Below are 21,352 nucleotides of genomic sequence, written 5' to 3'. Positions count from 1 at the left end.
TTTACAAGGAAAAAATCCCCCCCTTTTCCCCCCCCCCCCCCTTTTTTATATTAAAAGTCCATCAAACACATTTTTTTCTCCTTAATATTTTCCATTAAGTTTCCTCCTGCGTAGGCTTTCCCAGAGTGTGGTGCTCTTTGCTATATGTGCTCAAGGAGCAGCTGCAAGATCCCACTGAATGAGAGAATGGGGAATGAAGAAAGCAGCTCAGGCCCCTTGTTCAAGTCTCAAGAGGCAAGTTAAAAGTTACAATTGGGCTAAACTGGTGAAATCTAGAGCACTTGAGAAGAATAAACAAAACAAACAAAAACCAGGCTGTTGAGTTTTGTAGGGTTCAGATTCATGAGATGGGGGAGAGTACTCAATGCATTCTGCCCCTGCCCAGAGCTAAATGCCCCTGCCACCATCAGCCTCCCAAAAGACATAGCACATGATGGCGTTACACTACAGGGCCTTAAGGGTTCCTCCAGGGTTGTGCTGTGTAAGTCTCATACCACTTGAGGCCCAAATGACTTTTTTAGTTGTGCCGTATGACTATGGAGCAGAGATGTCATATACCCCTAACTTCAGGTGTTTTGTTGTCTAAATATTAAATATCAAGTACACAAATAAACCTCTGAAGAACATGACAAGCCTCTAGACTCCAAAAAATTTGCACTGAAGTTCATGAAAGCAATCAACTTTGCTTGACATCCAGTACACCTATCATGTTGTTACGTGCTAGATGAAGACCCTCTGATGAGTGTCTCTTAGAGAAGACTTGATAAATCTGACATCTTAGATCATCTGTCTATGGGGATGAAGCATGCTGAAGTACACAGTTCCCTGACATGCCTATAAATTTCAAGGCCAAGAATGATAGCCAGATAACAGAACTTCACAAAAGAAGCAACACTTCTACTTTATAATCTATATACCTAAAGGGAAGGCCAGGATCTGTTCTGCACTTCGAGCAAAGATGTAAAAATTCACCTAATCAGGGACTGTGGAAAGTGTAATCTGAAAGCCAGTTGGGCCACAGTCATATTAGGAGAAATGCTCCAGGTAAAAGAGGTAGAGTAGCAGCATGGCACCAGCAAGATGCATCTGCTGCTACCATTCAGTAACACACTAAAGCTGTATAACATCTAGCTGCTGAAATGCAGTAAAATAAGAAAAATACACAAAACAAGAACTAAAGGTCACTTCTCTGGGGCCTTGCTGTGAGGCTGTATGCTTGCGGTTAACAGTCTCTTGTTTTTGGATAATTCCCCAAACATTGATACAAGGGCAGAGTAAAGGTCCTCAAGAGACCTTTTCCCTTAAACAACTGAAATTTATCAACCTAGCTCCAGTGTAATGAAGCTAAAGGAGTTTCCCAATAAAAAGAAGATAGACTTACACAGTCCCCTAAGCCCGATGGCACTTATATGCTGGCCAAAGAGACATCTCTAGTTTATAACATATCTTCCCTACGTTATAAACTTGATTCCGTATATAGTTTCTGCTCTCTTTGTCCCTCAAGTGGATGTAGATAAGGCAACAAGGTATGACAAGAAATAGACTGGATTTGAGAGTGATCTCCCACCTGTTAAACAGAACATTTTTCCTCCTCAGGTTCCTTTTGCGGTTCTGTAATGCTGGAGTTAAGGGAGAAAATTTTTTACCTCCACCTCCTGTACAACGATCAACTCACCTGCTGTGGCTCCCTGAACATTTAACAATGGGTTAGAGAAGAATAGGAAGAGGTGACTGTGTCTGTGTCAGCACACGCTTTCTAAAGTCTATAATAAAGCGGTTACGTAAAATAAAATCGGGGGTGGGGGGGGTGGGATATGCTCAGATCCACAAAGAGAGAATCCTGGCATGAGTTATTACCTATTGCAGAAGCTGACCCAGTAACTGTATATGCTGCATAGACAAGACCATCCTATCACATCCATTGCAAGGGCGGGGCCAGGGGGAGGCTACTGATACAGAGACCACAGATAGACACTACACACAAACCATGACATACAAACTTCCAGCCATCCTGAGAGCAGCATGGCACATTGGCACCAAAGCAATCCCAGGGTTGTGGTGCTAGCTGTTTTACAGCTAGCTTTTTTGGAATCCCTGCAAGCCTCATGATGGCCACGCAATGCTGTATTTGTACTGTAAAAAGTAAGTGCTATCTTTCCCTCACTCCACTGGTCACCCAACTTCCTTAGAGGTAATGGAAGATACTTTCTGGAAGTGCTTATTTCAACCAAGGCAGCACAAATTCCTAGCAATGTTCTTCTCAAGCTAAAACTGACAGACGTTTTCCAGGTCTGTAGTGTTCCTTCTAAGAATCCTCCAGAGATAATTCTGCCCTAAAAATCCACAAGGTATTTTTCAAACAAATTTGCTGTATTTTGTTGATAGCTAAAATGCAGTCTAAAAAATAACTTAAGAACAGAATGGCACGTTCAGTTTTTAATTACATGTTATCAATTTTTAATATGGAAAGAGAAAATATTTTAGAAAAATCTATAGCCAGCACTGAAAACAAAAAACCAACCAAAACACCAACAGTGCACCTCCTTACCAAAACTTCCTATGCATCTGTCCCCCTCTATTGCCTCCAGAAACTGGTGATGACATACCAGGACTGGATTATAAAGAACTGCAAGAAAAGAGTGGAAAGACTTTTATTTTTATAAAGCCTCACCTGGAAAAGTAAGCTCTTCAAGTACTGCAGAGCAAGAATCTCCCCATTTTTTGGCACTTTGTCCTCCAAGGATTAATACCACAGAAGCGTGTTGCCTTGCCAGAAGAGACTGTTCCAGTTTATGACAATTTTGGCCTCCTTGCTGGTCTTTTGTTTTAAGCTATACAGAATACAGTCCCCATTCCACTCCTAATGTTGTTCCATAAATTCCCACCTCCTATTGGGATCTATCTACCTCCTTGCCTGAAAACAGAGCTCAGCCTGCAGCATTTCCAGTAACCCAATGTTTCAACAAGAAAGATCACAGAGGAGTTCACATTATCATAAAGAAGGCAAATATTGAGTGGAATAAACTGAATTACAGCATCTTGTTTCTGGCAGAGAAGAGTTAAATGAGTAAAGGGGAAGCTCCCAGCTAACTGCCTCCAGCAGATACAGCAAGTGAGTGGTGTCTGTTCCTGCTTTAACAAAGACTTTATATGAAGCCTTGGTTTAGCCACCACATTTCTCTGTCTCTCTCATTCCTTATTGGAAAGATGATCTGGTCCCTCTAGTCTCAGCACAGAGTTCTAGGGCATCATGGATGTAAATCTCTGCCTATTTTATATGGCCATTACAGAACAAAAGATTAAAATTACTACGATTATTTTGGGAGGGGACATAAAGCAGAAGAGAGGTGAGGAAGCAGTAATTAGAAAGGCAAAGAAAACCAAAGTGAAATAAATTTATTACTCTAATAGGCCCAAGCAAGTGCAAGGTGCTTCACTGACACATGGCACAAGGCACTATAACTCAAAGGGTAAAATATAATAAAACAATACTATTGCTAGTGCCCACACTCTTGGTTTAATTAATTTTCTTTTATTTCCCTCTCTCCATCCTGGCAGTGTAAAGAAGAATGCAACGCATAAAGGCTGGGGGCAGAAGTGCTGCACAGGGCTGAGGCAGCATACCTGGCAGCTGCTAAAACAGAACTTCAAAGTCTCAGCTCCCTTTGAAAACCCATCAGGCAAGAACCACTCCTCCCCTTCAGCTTCTTTAGGAGCTGGTACACTTAACCACTTCAGCATGTTTGGCAGTTCTACAGCCACTTCCAAAGCAGGTGGTGAAGTGGAAAATTGTGGGAGAGTCCCAAATCATTCAGTTGTCTCCCTCTTTCCCCAGCAGGCAGCAACGCACGTGCTGACCAAGCAGGCCAGCTGACAGACCACAATTAAGCACAGAGAACAGGGAATTTGTGACAACACCTCTGAAACTACAGAAAAGGCCCAGGTTTACCTCAGTAAACTGGGTCAACAATATCTTTCTCCAGGAAACTGCTAAATCTGATGACAGACAAATTCTGTCATTAGAGGAAGATGAGCAAAAGGATGTTCAGATAATTATATTGTATAGTACAAAGAGCTGGCACACTCTAAAAGGCAGTTCCCAGACTTGTCTAGGATTTGTTGAAAGATCCCTCTCTGTCAGACCCTGTCTGCAAAAGATGCTCAAGTTGCACAAAACTTACTTGGATCACCTAGAGCTTGAAGTCTTTCACGTGAGACTTCTGCCTCAGCCTACAACTGCAGGCTAGGAGGTAGAGACTGTAAACACTGGTTTTATTTGCAGCACCTAGAAAAAAGCTTTTAGATTCTGTCCACTTGAACAGGCACCCATATTTGTGATGTTTCCTCCTCCAGTGTGGACAGAAGAGTCTATGATGCAGTTGTGCCAGCTCTGCCTGTCATCCCAACTGCATACTATATCCATCTTTTCCCCTCAGGGTTTGAGAAAAATAGGAATCTAGGGATGGTGCTATCTCCTTAGGGATGCAACTTTGCTTAATTCCTTGATGACTGATTTTGGGTAGGCCTTTCAATTGCTAGGTTTTCTGGACACTATATGGATGTTGAATATTTCTAATGACTCTGGAAACCAGAAGCCAAGAGCAGGTATCTTCTGAGGAAGTGCAATAGCTTTCATAGGAATTTGTGGTTAAAGATGAAAAAAAGTTATGCAATCCTATATTCCAGTCCAACCCAATCCCTTTTTCTAGAGCCAAAATGGAATTGTTTCCTACAGCGTACAGAGAAAACTGTATAATTAGTCAGAAGCTCCCAGACTCAGGAACACAGATGGGAACCATGGAATCACTACCTCAGGAATTTCACCAAGTGATTGCATGTAATGCTAAGCATGAGCATATCAAAGATGCAGCTGCAGATGCTAAACCCTTATAAGGACAGAATAAAACACCACAGCCACTTAGTGGAATAATGTCCTTTCAAGAGTCCCCTCCCTAGCATAGATAAGGCCCATCAAGAGAGGACAATAACAATAGTGTCCAGTGTCTGATCAAGAAATCTCCATTATATGCCACTTCTTTATACTTGATGCCTTTTGTGATGTTTCAGCAAAAGTTCTAAATAGAGTAGACTTTTCTCACAAAGGCCACAACCTTTACATTTCACAGAACATTACTCTGTCATAAAGACAAGAGTCCAAACATGGCCTCCAGGTGGCTTGAGCTGAACATAGTAACATTTGCAGAGGTTAACTTTCATGTTGTGTACTATGTTTATGGCTCTCTAGAGACTAGTTGGAGTATAAGACAGTAAGCAAGCTCTCACATATAGACAAATAACACACATTAGAAAAAAACTGAAAGTAAATGACAAGACTAGTTTTTACCTAGTTTTGCTACTTAACAATATACACCATAAACACCAGAGTGAGATTTGGATAAACAAGATGCAACCATGCATTCTGTAGCAACAAGCAGAACAATTCACAATCTACAAAGTTACATGATATCAGGAATTTAGATAATTTCAGAGTGAGACATGCAAAAAACAAAATACCCAGCACCACAGTTCTCTTTCCTTTCACAGAAATGCTCCTCAGTAACACAGGCCTAATGTCTACACTCACATATTCAGGTTCTGCAATGCTTTAGAGGCCATAATATGTTAACAAAGAATTTGTTCTGTTTAGAAAATACCAATAAACCACTGCACTACACAAAACATGTTCTGTCCCCTATACCTCAAAACAATCTAGAAATTCGTGGATAACTTTTGCTCTCTTTACACAGATAGTAGAGGATACTTTCATATTTAAATCATTTGGGTTAGCATCAGCAGCAGGAAAGTGGAATTTCAGAAAAAAATGAAAATATTACTCTGACCTTCGAAAAAACCAAAATCAGTTGTGCAAACAATGTCCTGAACAGAAGGACAAAATATTTAAATGACTAAAAATTGATTGGATCCAAGTTTCTTGAAATATACCAGAATAATCCAATTATTAAAACTGAACTTTCAAAATTATTTTACTAGTACATGTTATTTAATAAATATTTTAAATGTATTATATGCATTTATTTATATAAATTAAAATAAAAAAAATAAAATATTTGTGAACTTTAATAGATAACAGAGAAAGTTATTGTTCCTGTGGATTTTTAATGAAATTAATTCCACATTAAAACACAGCTCCTTCTTGAGGGTTTTCAAATTTGAAGAAAGATTAGCAAGTTCTCAATATTCAAAATCAAACTCTATGAAAGGCAGCTGTTCCAAAAAATCTTAATAGGCAGCCTTTGTTGGAACTGTTCATAAGGGATAAGCCCTAAAATTTCTTGATTTTTTTTTTTTGGTAAGGAATTTTGAAAACAGAAGGCTAGGAGGATCGCTGTCAGTAGGAACCAAAATCTCACCCTCTTGGAGAATATTTTGGAGATATTATATGTAGTTCTTTATTAGAAAGAGATGTGTTTATCCATGCACCTCATCTTAAGAGCAGTAAAGTCTCTGAAGAGTCACTTTTGGGGCTTTCTTTGAGAGTTTCAAGAGCCTGTGCTTAGGTCTTCCACATACACTGTCATCCTTGTTGATTTCTTCACAACAGATGAGATTGTGTTCTCTTTGCCATGTTGACTGCCTGAGTTGGAAAGCCTTTAATTGCTGTTCAAATTATCATCCACTAGAAGATATTTACAGAGAAGCCAAATTCTTTAGCATCATGAGACTGTCAAAGAATCTTACACCCACGTGTCTTCTAGTGGAGCTGAGATCAGAAATATATTGAACACACTTTCTAACAAGTTATTTCAAGTTTTTTCTAACATCACAGTTTGAGATCTTTTAGGAAACCACCATGGGAAGTAGAAGTCACTACACTGTAAGCAGTATGTTGTCTTTAATAAGTACTGGAAAGTTATCAACAATAATTCTGAATTTCAAATGAGAAGTGATAGAAGCCATAAATTCTAGATACTTATTTATTAGTACCATGAAAGACCAACATAGGTGTCAAACCTGAGCTTCTGACTAATATAAAGAATATTATTCCATTTATGCTGTTCTGTGGCTAAAATCTCAGAAAAATCCCTGAAAATGCTATATTAGTTGTAAAAATAGATGTGGATCTGAAAGTTCAAACAGTTTCTAGGAATGCCAAGCCTTCATTGGTATGACTGTTACCTCCTTGTGGATCTACACTCAGTAACCAGCAGCAAGAAATAAAATTCTTAAACTTACTCAATTTCAAGTCTCAGCATCTGCAGCTTTTCAAAATGCTAAGTGAAGAGAAGCTGACACCTCTTTACTCATCAGTATCTTTATCCCAATATCAAAAAAGAAACAGATGGTCCAGACTTGAGGTTTCCCCTCCTCTTCACATAATCTACCAAACAAAGTTTTCTGAGCTGAATTTTGAAGAAAACTCAATTTTCAACACTGAAGACATTCACAGCTCAACTTGGCTATATTCTTCACGGAGAAGACTATAATTATTTTTTTTCAGCAACAAGCAAATAAAGAATTCTTTATGCATACAAAGGTTAAGACCACATAAGCCACAGCCCTTTTGCTCCAAAGGGTGACTCTTGCCCGGGCTAAGCATCCCTGACAGACAGCTGCCAAGTAGCATGTGCAGCACTGCCAGATAACAATCTTCTTAGACTAACTTTTCAGTCAAGTCCCATGTGCCAGACAGCAGAAAGATAGAAAGGGCAGTGGAAGACATTTACTGAGCCAGATGCAATCTGAAATTCAAGCAAAGCAGCCATGCAACATCGTGGATACCAGCAGCTGGAACATAAACAGTGTCTTTGATAAGGCGCTCTCACTTTGAAATTCCTTTTACTAAAGGTTGTTGTCTCAGGGCCAGTTTTCAGTAGACTTGGATCAGCCAGGCTGCCTTGGCCTCTCCCCACCTGGTTTGCTGTGGACAGTAATTGGATGAGAAATGTTAATAAAAGTTCAGTGAGTGCAACAGGAGAGTGTCTGGAAACTGTGGTATCTCTAAGCACTACCTAGCTTTTTTGCTGGGTTTTTTGGGTTTTTTTTTGTTTTTTTTTTTAAGGAGGATATCCATCTTTCAACTATTGTTATAGAATGAAACCCTAGAAATAACTGCTCGTTATAAAGGACTCTAGATACATCGGTATTTCCATCCTGACATTGCAGAGCCTACCTTTAACAGTGCACTTAAAAATCTTTGTAATTGGCACTGGTTCTGGACAATCCAATAACCAGCTTTCTTGAGCCACCAAAACGCTTTTTTGCTCATTACCAAGTCCTCTTACCCAGAGCATTTTGGTCAAACTACTCACTGGCTGATAGTATACAGTGTTGGGTAAAGACTAAGAAAGTACTACTAACCACGAATGTTACTCATTATTATAATTCACACTATTCCCTAAACAAAAAGCTGGCGTTCCACAGTGGAGTTCTGGTTGCCCCATCTTCTTCAGATTACACAATATATGTACACTTCAAAAACCTATGAGCTTGTGAACAGGATCACCAAGCAAAGCTGTCACCACATGCATAGGGAAGCTGAAATACTTCCTGACTTTTTTACGCTTTTTTTCCCCTCCCTCTTTTTCAAAAGAGGTTTTTGTTAAATGCTGGAGCCCTGCATGGCTCACAAACAGCTGCTGCTTGATACCTACAGCCCAGAGAAGCCCTGGAGAATAACAGGCTGTCATGGAGCCAACAGCATACAATTCACAAACTCTTGTGTCAGCTACAAAACTCCCCAGTCTGAAAGGTGAGGAAAATTAGGTGACAAAGCAGAATCTTCATAGGAAAGGCTGACTAACACTTTCAGGGATAGGAAAGGGGTTTCTTTGTGCTTTTGGCAGGGAATTCCTGTTTATATCACAGGATAAAACACCAAAAAAATCGCCATGCTCATCCTGAGCAAGCCAAGCTAAAGCATGACCTCAGGCTGGATGGAAAATGTGAACGTGCATAGGTGGTGGAAATTTCACTCTACAGTGGCAGGTAGCCCCAAAACAAAGCCTAGCAGGAAGGAAAACACTTTGGCCCCTTATGCTACCTCCTGCTCAGGCATTCGTACTTGGTCACTGAAACCCTTAACTCATCTGAGCTTGACTCCAGGCCTTTTGGTTCCTGACTTCAGAGAGTTGTCCAGGGACTGCCCCACATGAGGGCTGCCTTCTGGAAAGACTTTCCACATGGATCTCAGATCACACCCTGCTCCCAACATCTGACAGGCTTACTGAGATAGCACGATAATCTTAATTCAATTTCTCTTTCTCAGCTGTACAACACCAATGTCTTCAACACAGCTGCTCAAGACCTTTGCTCTCACCAGTAACCAAACTTCCTTTCTAACACTACCCTCTAGACACCTCCATTTTCTTGAAGCGAAAAAGATATAGAGAAGATGTGGAAATCTCCTAAATATTCACAATGAGTTCAACTTCATGCCCTAGAGAGCATGAGGCAAATGAAGGAAAGGTTGCTAACCCGACTTGTCCTTCATAAGCCTGGCTTACAAAGGGGATTTCCATTTTTACAAAGCAGCATTCTGTTGTGTGTCTCGTAGGGAGGATACAGAACATGCAGCTCTGAGATTTCAAAGTACCTCACTGTGACCCACAGGAATAGCACAGTTCAAAGATGGGCCCATTCAATCCCTCTGTTCTTAGGCCAGATGGACCTGCCCTAAGATCAATGCCAGAAAGGATGCTCTTCTGGGAAACTTCCCAATGCCCTTCTCAGCTGCACAACTGTGAACTAATTGCAACAGCTATGGCATGGTAGCACGGCTTTCATTTCTACCTCACTACCTGCAAGACCAATCAATGGACAAAACTTGAGGTCCCTGTGTGGGGAAAAGCCAGGGACAGATAAAAATATTACTAAAAAACATTAGGAAAGGGGAGAAACCAGACATTCGTGGGATTCCCTGACAGCTCCGTGCAGAAGGAAGGGCTGGGTTGGAAAAAACAGGGCCCCAGGTTCCTGCCAAGCTGTCTGAGGCCCGTCCTTTCCAAATAGCTCAAAGAAACAGCCAAGGCTCCCTTGTAACCCTTTCAGAACTCCTCTAGAGAGAAAGGCTGCTGTGGCCAGAGCTGCTCCCACAGAGCACCAGACTACTGGGGTCCCCTCATTCCTAGAAGGCTGTAAGCAGCAGAGACAATCTCCCCCCATGAGAGCTACTGAAGTGAGAGCTACAGCCACATTAACCCTCTGAATACCACTATGGAAAGCACCTATTTTAATGGTGATTGGGAGGTTTAAATAAATGCAGAGGAAAGGGAGATCTGCTGGTCACTTTGCAACATGAAATATCTAGAACCTACACAGAATATTTCAAAGAGATCTAAGATCAGGGATGGCTGCGGGGAGGTTATCAGTCAAGTAGTGCAAGACACTAAAAGATCTCAACTTGTTCTATATTGAATTAGATGCTTATTAGAACAGAAAACAGCATGTGACTTCCGTCACAACCACAAAATCCACTGGTGGCAGCTGAAAGCAGGAAGAGGAAGGAAAAAAAAAAAAGAGAAAGAAAAAAAAAGAATTGTATCAGCATGAACTGCCTATACCTGTTGCTCAGTTTTACATTTACTGCAATAATCAAAGAAAAACAACTGCATATTAATAAAAAATTCAGTGTTTAGCATGGTCAGAAGCCAGCAAGATATTAGTATATGTTAAGTTATGAGTTAGAAAATAAAGATACCATAGTGTTACTTACATAAAACCAATGTTTTACTCTTACTTGATGTACTGTTTTCATTTCTTGTCATCTCTATAAAGACAGCCAGACAATTATTAGAGGGCTGGGAAGATTTCCATTTAGAAATTGAAAAGAATGGGACTGTTTAGTTTAGAAGAGACAAATAAGAAGGGAGATGATAGAAACAGAGAATAAAGAGCGCAGAAAATCAAGCATTTCTGTTTGCCTTCGTGTAATAAGGGTGCAGAGGCTTTTGGCAAATTTGGGAAAAAAATAAAAAAGGAAACTTTTGCATAGTATGTAATTCACCTGGGGAACTCACTGCCACAGCTCAATGAGACTACAGTTTTTCCAGAAAGTAAAAATATATGATTAATGACAACATCCACACTAGACTACATAGAACAAAGTATTGTGAGAACTACAAGCCAGCGGTTAACAGGTGGAGGGTAAAAGCAGGCTTCCCCCCCAGACAGGGAATTTCACTGCTGCCCATCAGAACATTCTCTGTGCTTCTACTGAAGATGGTGGTGGTAGTTGCTCCGAAGCACAGGACAGGAGAACTAGACAGATTAGCAGCCCAGTCCAGGATGGCAAATCCTATGTTTACATTAGGGTAAGGTCAGTTTGTGGAGGCAGCTGAAATGAGAAAACCCAAAACCATTATGCAGTATTGGCTTGGGGGAAGGTATGAAACCCCTGTCACTTCCCTCCACCTATCAACATGGGCTGCTTGCTAGGAATAATGGGAAAGATCCTCATATCTTCTCTGAAAGGAAGTCATACAGTCAAAAAGAAACCTGCCTCCCTCAAGTTTTGAGAGCTATTTGCAATAACCATAATTGCCCAAGGCCAGCAGACACAGGTAATGCAGACATTGTGCCCCCTGTGCTCAGCTAGAGCCAGTCCAAGGGAGGCCCCAGACTGCAGCTCCAGCAAAGCCTCCCAGAAGTAGCTGAGCGGAGAGGCCACGCTCGCACAAGTCCACTGGTGCCCCGCTCTGCCCTGCTGCAAGGCCCCAGCTCTCGCCTCCAGCTCACAGCCCCAGCACTGGCTCCTACGCTCTCCCTGCACGCGGCCCAAACCCCCTTCGCCTCTGGAAAGGGTCCTGCGATTAATCTCACTTATTACCTCGGAAAAGTAACAGCGCAGCGGCTGCCAGCCAAGTCCGACTCAACAGCGTCTGGGGAACCGAGGCTGCAGGGCCAGGCCTCAGGCTGTCTGGGCAAGTCACGAGCTTTCCGCCTTTCCTCTCCCGGAGGCTCCAGACAGACAGAGCCAAGGCCTAGCTGTGGGAAGCAGGGATCCTTCAGGACTGTGCCAACCCATGGTGCTGAGGCTCAGGGCGATTTCTGAGCAGGATGGAGAATAATTGGACCTGCCATCACAAGTTTCTTTAGTGTGACCAAAATATATATAGAAAAAAAAAATACAAGGCAAGCCATGTATTTCTGAAGTTTAAGTCAGCCAATTCATTTCCACAGTTAACAAGTTGTCACCAGCGACCCTGGGAGATGTGTTAAAAAAAAAAAAAAAAAAAGGTAAGAGGTTGCCGGGGCGGGGGAAGGCTGTTACAGGCACAAATATGCATGGGTAGAGGAAGAACATGCACAAACTAGAGACAGGATGAGTTGCAAGAACGTACAGCTATCCAGGCAGTACTTTTATTTTTTGCCCGCCCTCCTCAAACCTCCTCTGACCAGAAGGTAATAATAGACCAAACCCCAAATCCGGGGCTCTCAGAAATGCTACTTCTCAAGGATCGCAGGCAGAATCAGTGTGACAGAGCTGCCAAGGAGACACAGACAGGGAATTGGTCACGGAAAAATCACTGTACCCACCCTCAATTACTACTCCACCTCAAATAAAGAAATTGAATTAATTTAGGCATTAAGGTAAAGAGAAAAGAGAAGAGGACAAGCCGTATGAGGAACAAGGAACAGACACTGTGGCTATGCTAGCACAGAGCTGGACTCAGTGCTGTTGGGCTGCTGCTGCTCTGGCACTTCTGTGCTGCTTAGCTAGGGAGGTGTTAAGGTCAATGCAGTTTGCTCAAACCGAACTGAAGGCCTATTGTGTAGCCCTCAGTGCCTGCTGCTTTCTCCCTTCATTTCCTCCAGAAGCATCAGTGCAGCACAGTCTCCAAGTTAGCTTGCACCCAGATGCTGTGCAAACAAACAGGCTCTGACCACTTGGCAAGTGTGGCACAGGACAGCAGTTGGGCAGCCTCTACCTTGCAAGAGACCGCAGGGAGCTTGAAACAAATGATTTGGAAGAGAATAAAGTCACTATCAATCCTTAAGATGCAGAGCTACAAGGCAACTCATATGTAACAAAAAGAAATAATTTATTCTTATAAAAACTTGGCGTTAGCTGCCAAGATCCCTGGGAATTCTCTCCTCTTTACTTCCAGCTGCAAGCCCATATGTAGTTAGCTCTTTCCCACAGCCCCTACTGCAACATCCATGCTGCTTCTGCCATGCTAAGCCCACCCTGGCCTAGCTCACGAGTCTTGCAAAAAAGCAAGACTCCCATCAACTGCTCACCCTGCTATCATTGTGAGAATCACCTTGCACATTAGCACGTCTCTTGGCTATTCTAGTATCACTCTTCTCATAGCTCTTCAGAGCCTGTCTAGTCAGCCTGATTTCTTATTTTACATTCCACACCTCCAAAATTTAAAATAAAAACTGAGGAAACAATGAAGCCACTTTCACCTTCCCTTTACGTCAAATGCAGCAAGCTGCCCCTTTGACACAAAGGATCAAGACCTGTGAACCACAGTTAGCCTGTGACAGTTATCTGGGGTCTTTCCGGCAAAACGCAGTTTCAGTGGAAATAGAGAAGCCATTTACACCAGCACAGAACAAACTCTCAAAAGAGATCAGAGACTCTTCTACATCCTCACAAGTTCAAAGGATACATACTTAGTATGATCAGAGCAGAACATCTGAAACCTAGAACATGTAGTACATGTACCTCTAGAGCAGTAAATGAAACCAGCATGAAGCAGCAGTAGGCACTAGGTGGGGAAGGAGGATATAAAGTATCCACTACCCAGCTGAGGCTAACGAAGGCCAGTGATTAAAAACAAGGTCCTGGTTTGGGAGATTGCAAAAGCTGCATAAGATCATCAGGGGATGCAGCACAGGGGTCTTAGTTTGTGAGCTGGGGTGTGCAAGAGAGTGGAGCGTACAATCATTTTTCTGTGTAGAATTTTTGGGATACAAATAAATACGTCTGCTATTAGAACAGGCATAGGAAGCTAACGTTTTAAGTGGTCCTGGATTTCCTGCACCCATATTGTTCAGTTGATTTGAACGTGAGCAGTAAACATATGCAATGTGATCCAGCAGCACCTACTATGTGAACGCTCTAACTATGCTGGAATAGGCATGAAGTCCGATTCCTTCAAAAAGCTGCAGGCTTACTGCACATCAGGTATTTCCAGAATTTCCAGACACGAGGCATACTGTTTGGGGTTCCTGAAAGCCTGAGATACCAAATGTCTGGGTGGCATCGTCTAGTTTCCCACCCAATTTGATACTTCCAGGCAAGGAAAAATAAAAATGAAAATACACAAAGCAGAGCCTGTTTGGGAACCTGGACATATGGCAGGGATGTGCACACAGACTGTGAAGCCCTGAGCAGCTGCCGCTGTTACTACCACTGAGAATGACACCAGAGCAAACTAAACTTAGAAACCCTTAGATCAGAAAATTGAAAAAGTCTGGTTTTATACAATTTAACCCAGATTAGACACCCTGCCAACAAAACATCACTTCTCGATGAACCTGAGTACCTTGGCTGAAATGATGAGCTAAGAAGTATTTCGGGCATGTCAAGCAAGGAGAAGAAGAGAATCCCTTGTTTCTGACTGCAGTAGCCCTCCCAGGCTGTCTGGTATAATTTGGGCTGCCATTCTATCCTCTGATTGATGACAAGGAAGCTTGCTTGCCTGCCTCCCCTAACCAAGCTAGATAAATCTGTCAGAAGATCCCAGGAAAAAATATGCTGAGTACTTTAGAAGAGCTACGTTGGTCTTGTCTTTAGGTTTGAGAAAGATGTTATGAGAGAACAAGAAGCTAATGAAACAGAGGTCTGAGAAAACACTGACCATTTCACTGCTGAATTCTTGCCAACAGACTGCCCATATGAGTTCTAAAAGATGAACCTGAGCAAGGATGGCTGCTGTTGAATCCAAGGTGCCCACTGAAAACACAGAAATCTGTACCAGTTAGAAGGAAATCCAGGTCCTGGAGATTAAGTGACCTGCAGAGCCCAAGTTATTCTTTGAGGAGAAATCCACTGTCTTTTTCAAAAAAACAAGTGACACAGAAGCTGCAGATTCCAGTGTCAGAAGCTTCTAGGAACATCTACCGTCCCCACCACTAGGGATTATGCAACTATTTGCCAACAGGTACTCAAAAGTTCGCTCAGGTTCTGAATCAACAAGCTTTGTTCTCTTAAACACCTGATTTTTTACCTTTATTATGCAACTGGAGAACGCTCTCAAGAGACTGCTTTTTCAAAAGCAGTGCTAGTAAGGTCTTGGCTTCAGTGACTGGAAATTAGTTTCACTGGTTAATGAGGAATCACTTTCATATTTGTTGTCCTTAGATTATATTACTAAAATTGTGATAAAAATTATATATGGGAATCTTAAATATTTCTACTACAAAACATGTAACCATGTTTAGTGCCTTTACAGCAGAATGTGAAAGGGTGACAATCCTGCCTGATGGATAGACTGAGAAGCTGAGAGAGAACTGAATTAGGGCACTGAGACAGGACTAGGGTTAAAGAAGGAGAGAGCAGATTTGGCATAGCCTCAATGAGCTACAGAGGGCAACAAAGGCAGGGCTGCAGCAAATGTGGCAGAGGCAGAGAGCCACATTACAGTAGTCAGAAGTAAGCCCATGTACAACTTGGAACACCTCACCTCTTGTGTAGGCCTGCAGGCTTCTTTGTCTGGGGCACACTGAAAGCCTAAATCATCATTTAAGTGGGAATAGCTCCAATGCTTATAGAAAGTGACCAAAAAAAAAAATCTCAAAAGGCACAGCAGTACAGATTTATAAAATAACATTTTAACATATCCAGAACTGTTCTCTGCCTCTATATTACAAACTCAAGATCTCCTTTGCCTTTTGGCAAGCAGACTACTGATTTGGCACCTCATCTCATACAGTCAAAAGAATTCAACAAAAGAAGGGAGAACTTCTTTTGAGAAACATTTAGATAAGTCAGTACTGGGAGAGTGGGAATTAAAGAGAAGGAAAGTTTGTCAGTAAGAATAGCCTGAATCCTACAGACTGCAAGCATCAAAACAAAATTTTCAAACAAACCTCAGCAGCACTAAAATGGCTTAGATTTACCACAGAGCCATACAAAAACTGTAAGGACTGAGTTTCAGAGGCAGATGTTTGAACTGGAGCCAAGTGCAAGCCAGATAAGAGACCCATTTACAAAACATTTCCATCCTTGCTGAATTCTACAACTGATAGACCAGAACCTTAATGGAACAAAACAGGAAGCTTTTCTTCAGTTATCCAGCACTGAGCACAGGCTGACACCCATCAGATGACCCTGCTTGCTCCAATGTAACAGATAAAGTAGCAGAAAAGGCATTTACAATACAAGATAGCCATCTCCGTATATTATGACCTTGTTATTCCTTTTGGAATTCTCTCATTAAATAGAAGTTCACAGCCCAAGTAATTCAGCACTGCCTCAAGAAGCCCTTTTTTTTTCATTTCCAGATTTACATAAAATTTTTAACTCCTGGTATTCTGGCCATTCGATGCAAGCAGCCATGAAGTAATTCAATACAGGGTCTTAAGACATCTTTCTGTCTCTTGCTCCAAGGATAAAAACAGAGCAACTGAGGTACTAAAAGACTAAATGCTTCATAAAAGGTGTGAAGATGGAATCTTATACCAGCTGTGGCCAGACAATTCTGAAGTACTTTCGGATTGCTGTACAAAATAAAACAGAATTTCTAAAGACATTAAACTATGCATACGATGCTAGATGAGGCACAGCCCTGGAAGTCATTCAGAGTGGAGTTCTGGGCATTAAATGGTGGCTTCTGAGATCTACAGGTAACATATAACTGAAATGGTTTCAGAGCAACACGGTAATTACAGTGACTTCTGCAGTTCTGCAACAGAAGATTCTGACCATGAGTAATCCTTTTCCAGCTATGTCTGAGTCTACGCAGAGGTGCAAACAGGGTTGAGAAAGGAACAGAAGCTCTAGGATGTAGAGAGCTACATAGCTCTCAAGCTATGTAGGAGGGGAAGGCAGTTTACACCTGTTAGATAGGTTCTTTATTTGGATTAGGCAATAGCTCGCCTGGCTGGGCTCCAAGAGCAGAATCACCACCACCTCTCTCAATAACTCTAAACGCCAGAGGCAAACATTGTGCTGGAACAGAAACAGGCCAGGAATTCATTTCTTACATTCCTCTTCTTTAGGCAGGATGAAAAGCAGTGACTGATGAAATAAGAACAATTTTACTTGAGCTTTCCAAATCCCATTCCAATCCTTCTATTGAAGGACCCATTTGGGAAAGGATGACCACTCATGTCACATGCCTTCTGCACTGTGTGTCTGCCTCTCTCACCTCCCTCCATCGTCCAGTAGCATTCAGGCACCAATGGCAAGAATCAGTATTTTCATGTATACAGTGCTTTCCAGTCCTAAACTCATGTGTTGGAGAAGCTCTGCCTCATTATTCTATTTTAAAAGACAAAAACGAAGGCTTAGGCTAAGGAATAAATAATATTTACTGAAGCGGCAAAGGAAGAACTCAAGTCTCCAGCAGTTCGGGGCCTGTATTCAGCCTAGTCTACTGCAACAAGCTCGCCTTGCTCCTAGCTTCCAAGATCCCGAATCCATGGGGTTAATCTTGCTGCTCTTTCAGTCCCAGGAAGAATGGTTTTACTGCAGAATCACAGTCCTCTGCCCTGAGTCCCATGGGTATATCAGCCATAAATATAAATTCCAATGTCCAAAATTAATAAAGAGCATAAAGAAGCCATCTGAAAAAGAAACTTTCATAAACACTGCAAGATGCTGCTCTATCTTTGAACAATCTAAACTTGATATTCAAGGAAAAAGCATGAAGATGAGGCCTTACTGGAGATTTCTGCAGTATCAGGTATAAGTTTGCATTCTGCATATATGCCTCAACACCAGCAAACCTAAACTTACAGATCTAGGGATGAGAAATGATCAAAGAGAAAGAGGCATTTCGCTTTCATCCTACATGTTCATCCATGCCCTTATTTCACCATGAACCTGCCAGCTCTGGGAACATCTCTGTTTTCATAGGCCTAGTTTCTAGGATAGTCCTGAGAAGAACAAGTACCAGGCCCTTAAATGTTATCTTCTGAGCAAGAAGCCAAACACAAATTATGAATGAGCTCCTGAGTGCATTGCATTCTTCTTCAAAAAGCTGGAGCAGCAATTTTAACTTACCTGACTGCTGAAGAGACAGATCTTTTGTCAGCTATATGAATGTCTGACTGAAGAGCCCACAATGACCCTCTTTTGTTGAGTGGTGACCGGTGGCTCTGTGGGGCAGCAGCATTCCCCTTGCTTATAGCTCCACTTGCCAAGTTCAGGTTTGTTAACTAAAGAGGCAAAAAAAAAAGGCATCAGAAACAAGTAAAAGCCAAGAAAAGAGCAGAAGGTGTCATTAAGTAACCTGGATAGAGTATGTGCTAAGAGAAGTAAGACTGCTAGAGAAGGGAAATTGTCAGATGCAGAAAAACTGTGCTAGTTGCATCAAGCAGTGGCAGAGATGACACTGACAGCCACCATGCTTGAGATGAGTTCAAGTACCAGCATTAAAACTACAACCCCTCCATTCACAGAAGAACAAAGGAGGAAGAGGACAACAATAGGGCTAAAATCCCAAAGTAATAAAGCAACATCACATTCCTGCCATGTGAAAAATAAACTCTACGTGCACTAATCAAAAGCTAGAAGTTCATGTTACACAGAGCAGAGACCAGAGCGTCTGCCCAGTCATCACGAGCTCTGTCACTAAGCCAGCCTATGCATCTGTCCTCTCCCTACCCCTCTCTATGCATACATACAGGCACAACCCAACAGCATATGTACCTTGGATATAAAATTCAAAACCAAACTCTACCACACAGGAAAGAAACTTCTCACCCAACCACTTCCAAACTGTTCACACAAATAAATACACTAGTTAATGATAGCCTAAAATCATGTTAGGTGTATGTTTGTTATATCAAGCTCTAAAGAAATTATCTATGTTTTAAGCTTATAAGATGTATTCCATTGTTTCTTTCTCCGAGCATTCTTCTTGTGTTGTTTACCTTCTTGAAAGATCAAACTCTGCAAGCAGACACTATCTGTTTATTTATTTAAGTGAGCCTAAATACATAACGTAATGGTTATCTACTACAGCAGTGTAAGTATTAGTTTACATTCGGAAAAAAAAACCACCACATTTTATGAAGGTTACAAAACACTCCAAAGGTTGCAAAGCTAAGATTCCCAGTCAGGCATTGCCAGAATTAAGTTTATGACTACCTTTAATTACATGATCTCATGCTGCTTTTTAGGAGCACAGAACAGACCTGGTTCTGCACCAAGATTAAGGTCATATGGCAAGCAAAACTTACCTGTATTACCCCTGCTCGCTTTTACAGCAACTGGGAGGCATACAGCCAATGAGACATATGACACAGACAGAGGAGAGTCTAACAACTAGCCCTGCATCTTCTCCAGATCTCAAAGGTGACGCTTATTAAGTCACTTAAGTGTGACTTAACTTAAGCATAGCTTGTGAATTCCCAGCTTTGAGATCTTAACAATGCTCTTTACCAGAATTTGTGCGCAATTACTCAAACAAGTACATACCAGCTTCATTTCAATACACTATGCTTATACCTACAATAGACTTGTGCAGGACTGCAGACTTCGTATCCTCTGACTGAACTCTGGAACATGAACTAACATTGCTACTGGCGACACAGTAGGTTGCCACTCCTTCTGTGGTTTGGTAGTACAAGGCATCTAAGCATTTTGTAAGTTCAGAAATCTTAACTCGTACTTCGAATTCTGGACAGGATAAAATTATAGTGGTTATGCACTAGGCTTCTGTCCACTCCTCCAAAAGCGACTGCTTTTGTCTCATCCCTTCTCAGCTCTATCCCTTCCTGTTCTTGCTCCTTGTCTGTGTGTCATTATTCTGACCTAGTCAGTCCCACCTTCCACATTTCAGGTGTCATTCTCCTTGGTCTGCTCAGTTCTGTTTCGTTCTTACAGACTTCCAGCACTGGCCTCCCCACTACTTCTGGCACCTGAGCCACACCATTTCAGGCCTGGAACTTTCCATGGGAGTAGTTACTTGATCTGTCTTCCCACACTTTTGTTCTTAGTTCCTCTTCCAGTTGCTCACATGCCCTATATTCAAGTGGTTCTAGTTTTATTCCCCTCCCCAGCCTGCTCCTTTTGCCATCCTTTTTGTTCACCTAGTCCCAGAATGTAGGGTCCTCGTTGGATCACATTTACCACACCGCCATTCCTTCCACTTCTGTCCTTTTGCCTGAATGGTTCTCAGTGTCCTCTCCCAAATTGTGTCCAGGTCCAAATTTCACAACCTCCTTGTCCTAGCTGTTCTCCACACCTTGGCAGAATTCCCACTCATTCTACACTCAAGTCAGTCAGGCTCTCAACCCAACATGGACCAGGTCACTGAGAACACAGGAGAAGGGGGTCTCAAGCCTCAGTACTCTAGAGGTGCAAATACAGGAAAAATTCAGTTTAGCATCCTCAGTGTGGAGGGAACCTCGAGGAAGCTGAGAAGCTCTAGCAGGTGCTGCTGAGTATATTCCACCTGAAGCTTTTCAGATAGTTACTGTGCAATCAAGCTTGGACAAAATTTTAAATTCCAAATTGCTATTCCAAAGCATGGGAGATCCAGAGATTTAAAAGAAAAGTTCTGTAGATATTAAAATGCACAGAATATATATATATATTTTTTTTTATCCAGCCTTGGTTTTGGCTGGAACACTTCACCTTGCCTGAAGTGCTCTGAAAAGTGAACATTAAGCACAGAAAACATGAGTCCAAATGGATGAAGTTTCAGAACATTACAAGCAATTTAAAACAAGGTCTTACAGTGGGACATATCAGGCAAGCTTAGTAATGGGCAGTGCTACCCATCTTATATAGAAAACAGCATTAGGTGTCATTTTGCTGCCTCTACCTCACCCTTAAATGTTGCTGTCTTCTGTAGAATTTAATTAAAAATTAAAGCATTTTCATTGCAATAACAGAAAACTTCAAATTAGGTTTAGTTCTGATTGTGCCAGGCACTATACAAATACCTAACAATGACAGTTTCTGGCCACAAAGAGTTTATTGTCTGAAAAGAAGCAAGAATGGCAAATGAGGCAAACACAGAGGCCAACATGGTAAATGAAATAGGATATATACAATTCTTAGCTTGTCAGCAACAGTCATCACAACTTTGTTAACACATCCAATGTGTGAGATGAAGATGACTTTATCCAGTTCTCCCTCCTCATCATCTTGATACCAAGAACCATTTAGTCTGATGAATTACCACCTCATCCCTGCTCTATTAATGCGATATGCTTTCCTCTCTAACACTGTATCATTCTTTATTTGAAAGCTGTCTTTCTAAGC

General features: G+C 41.7%; 1 protein-coding gene across 1 annotated transcript in view; it reads right to left on the bottom strand.

Moving 5' to 3' along the window:
- The window catches only part of TTLL5 (tubulin tyrosine ligase-like family, member 5), a 137,601-nt gene that overhangs the window by 37,010 nt on the left and 79,239 nt on the right, over positions 1-21,352 (bottom strand). The window contains exon 29 of the mRNA XM_009319496.1: positions 18,140-18,294. Coding sequence (XP_009317771.1) covers positions 18,140-18,294 — 155 coding nt within the window. The remainder of the gene's footprint in view (positions 1-18,139; positions 18,295-21,352) is intronic.

This window comes from Pygoscelis adeliae, unplaced genomic scaffold (assembly GCF_000699105.1).
Source record: "Pygoscelis adeliae isolate BGI_AS28 unplaced genomic scaffold, ASM69910v1 Scaffold71, whole genome shotgun sequence".
NCBI classification, from domain to species: Eukaryota; Metazoa; Chordata; class Aves; order Sphenisciformes; family Spheniscidae; genus Pygoscelis; species Pygoscelis adeliae.
This window is presented reverse-complemented; position numbering and strand designations above follow the sequence as displayed.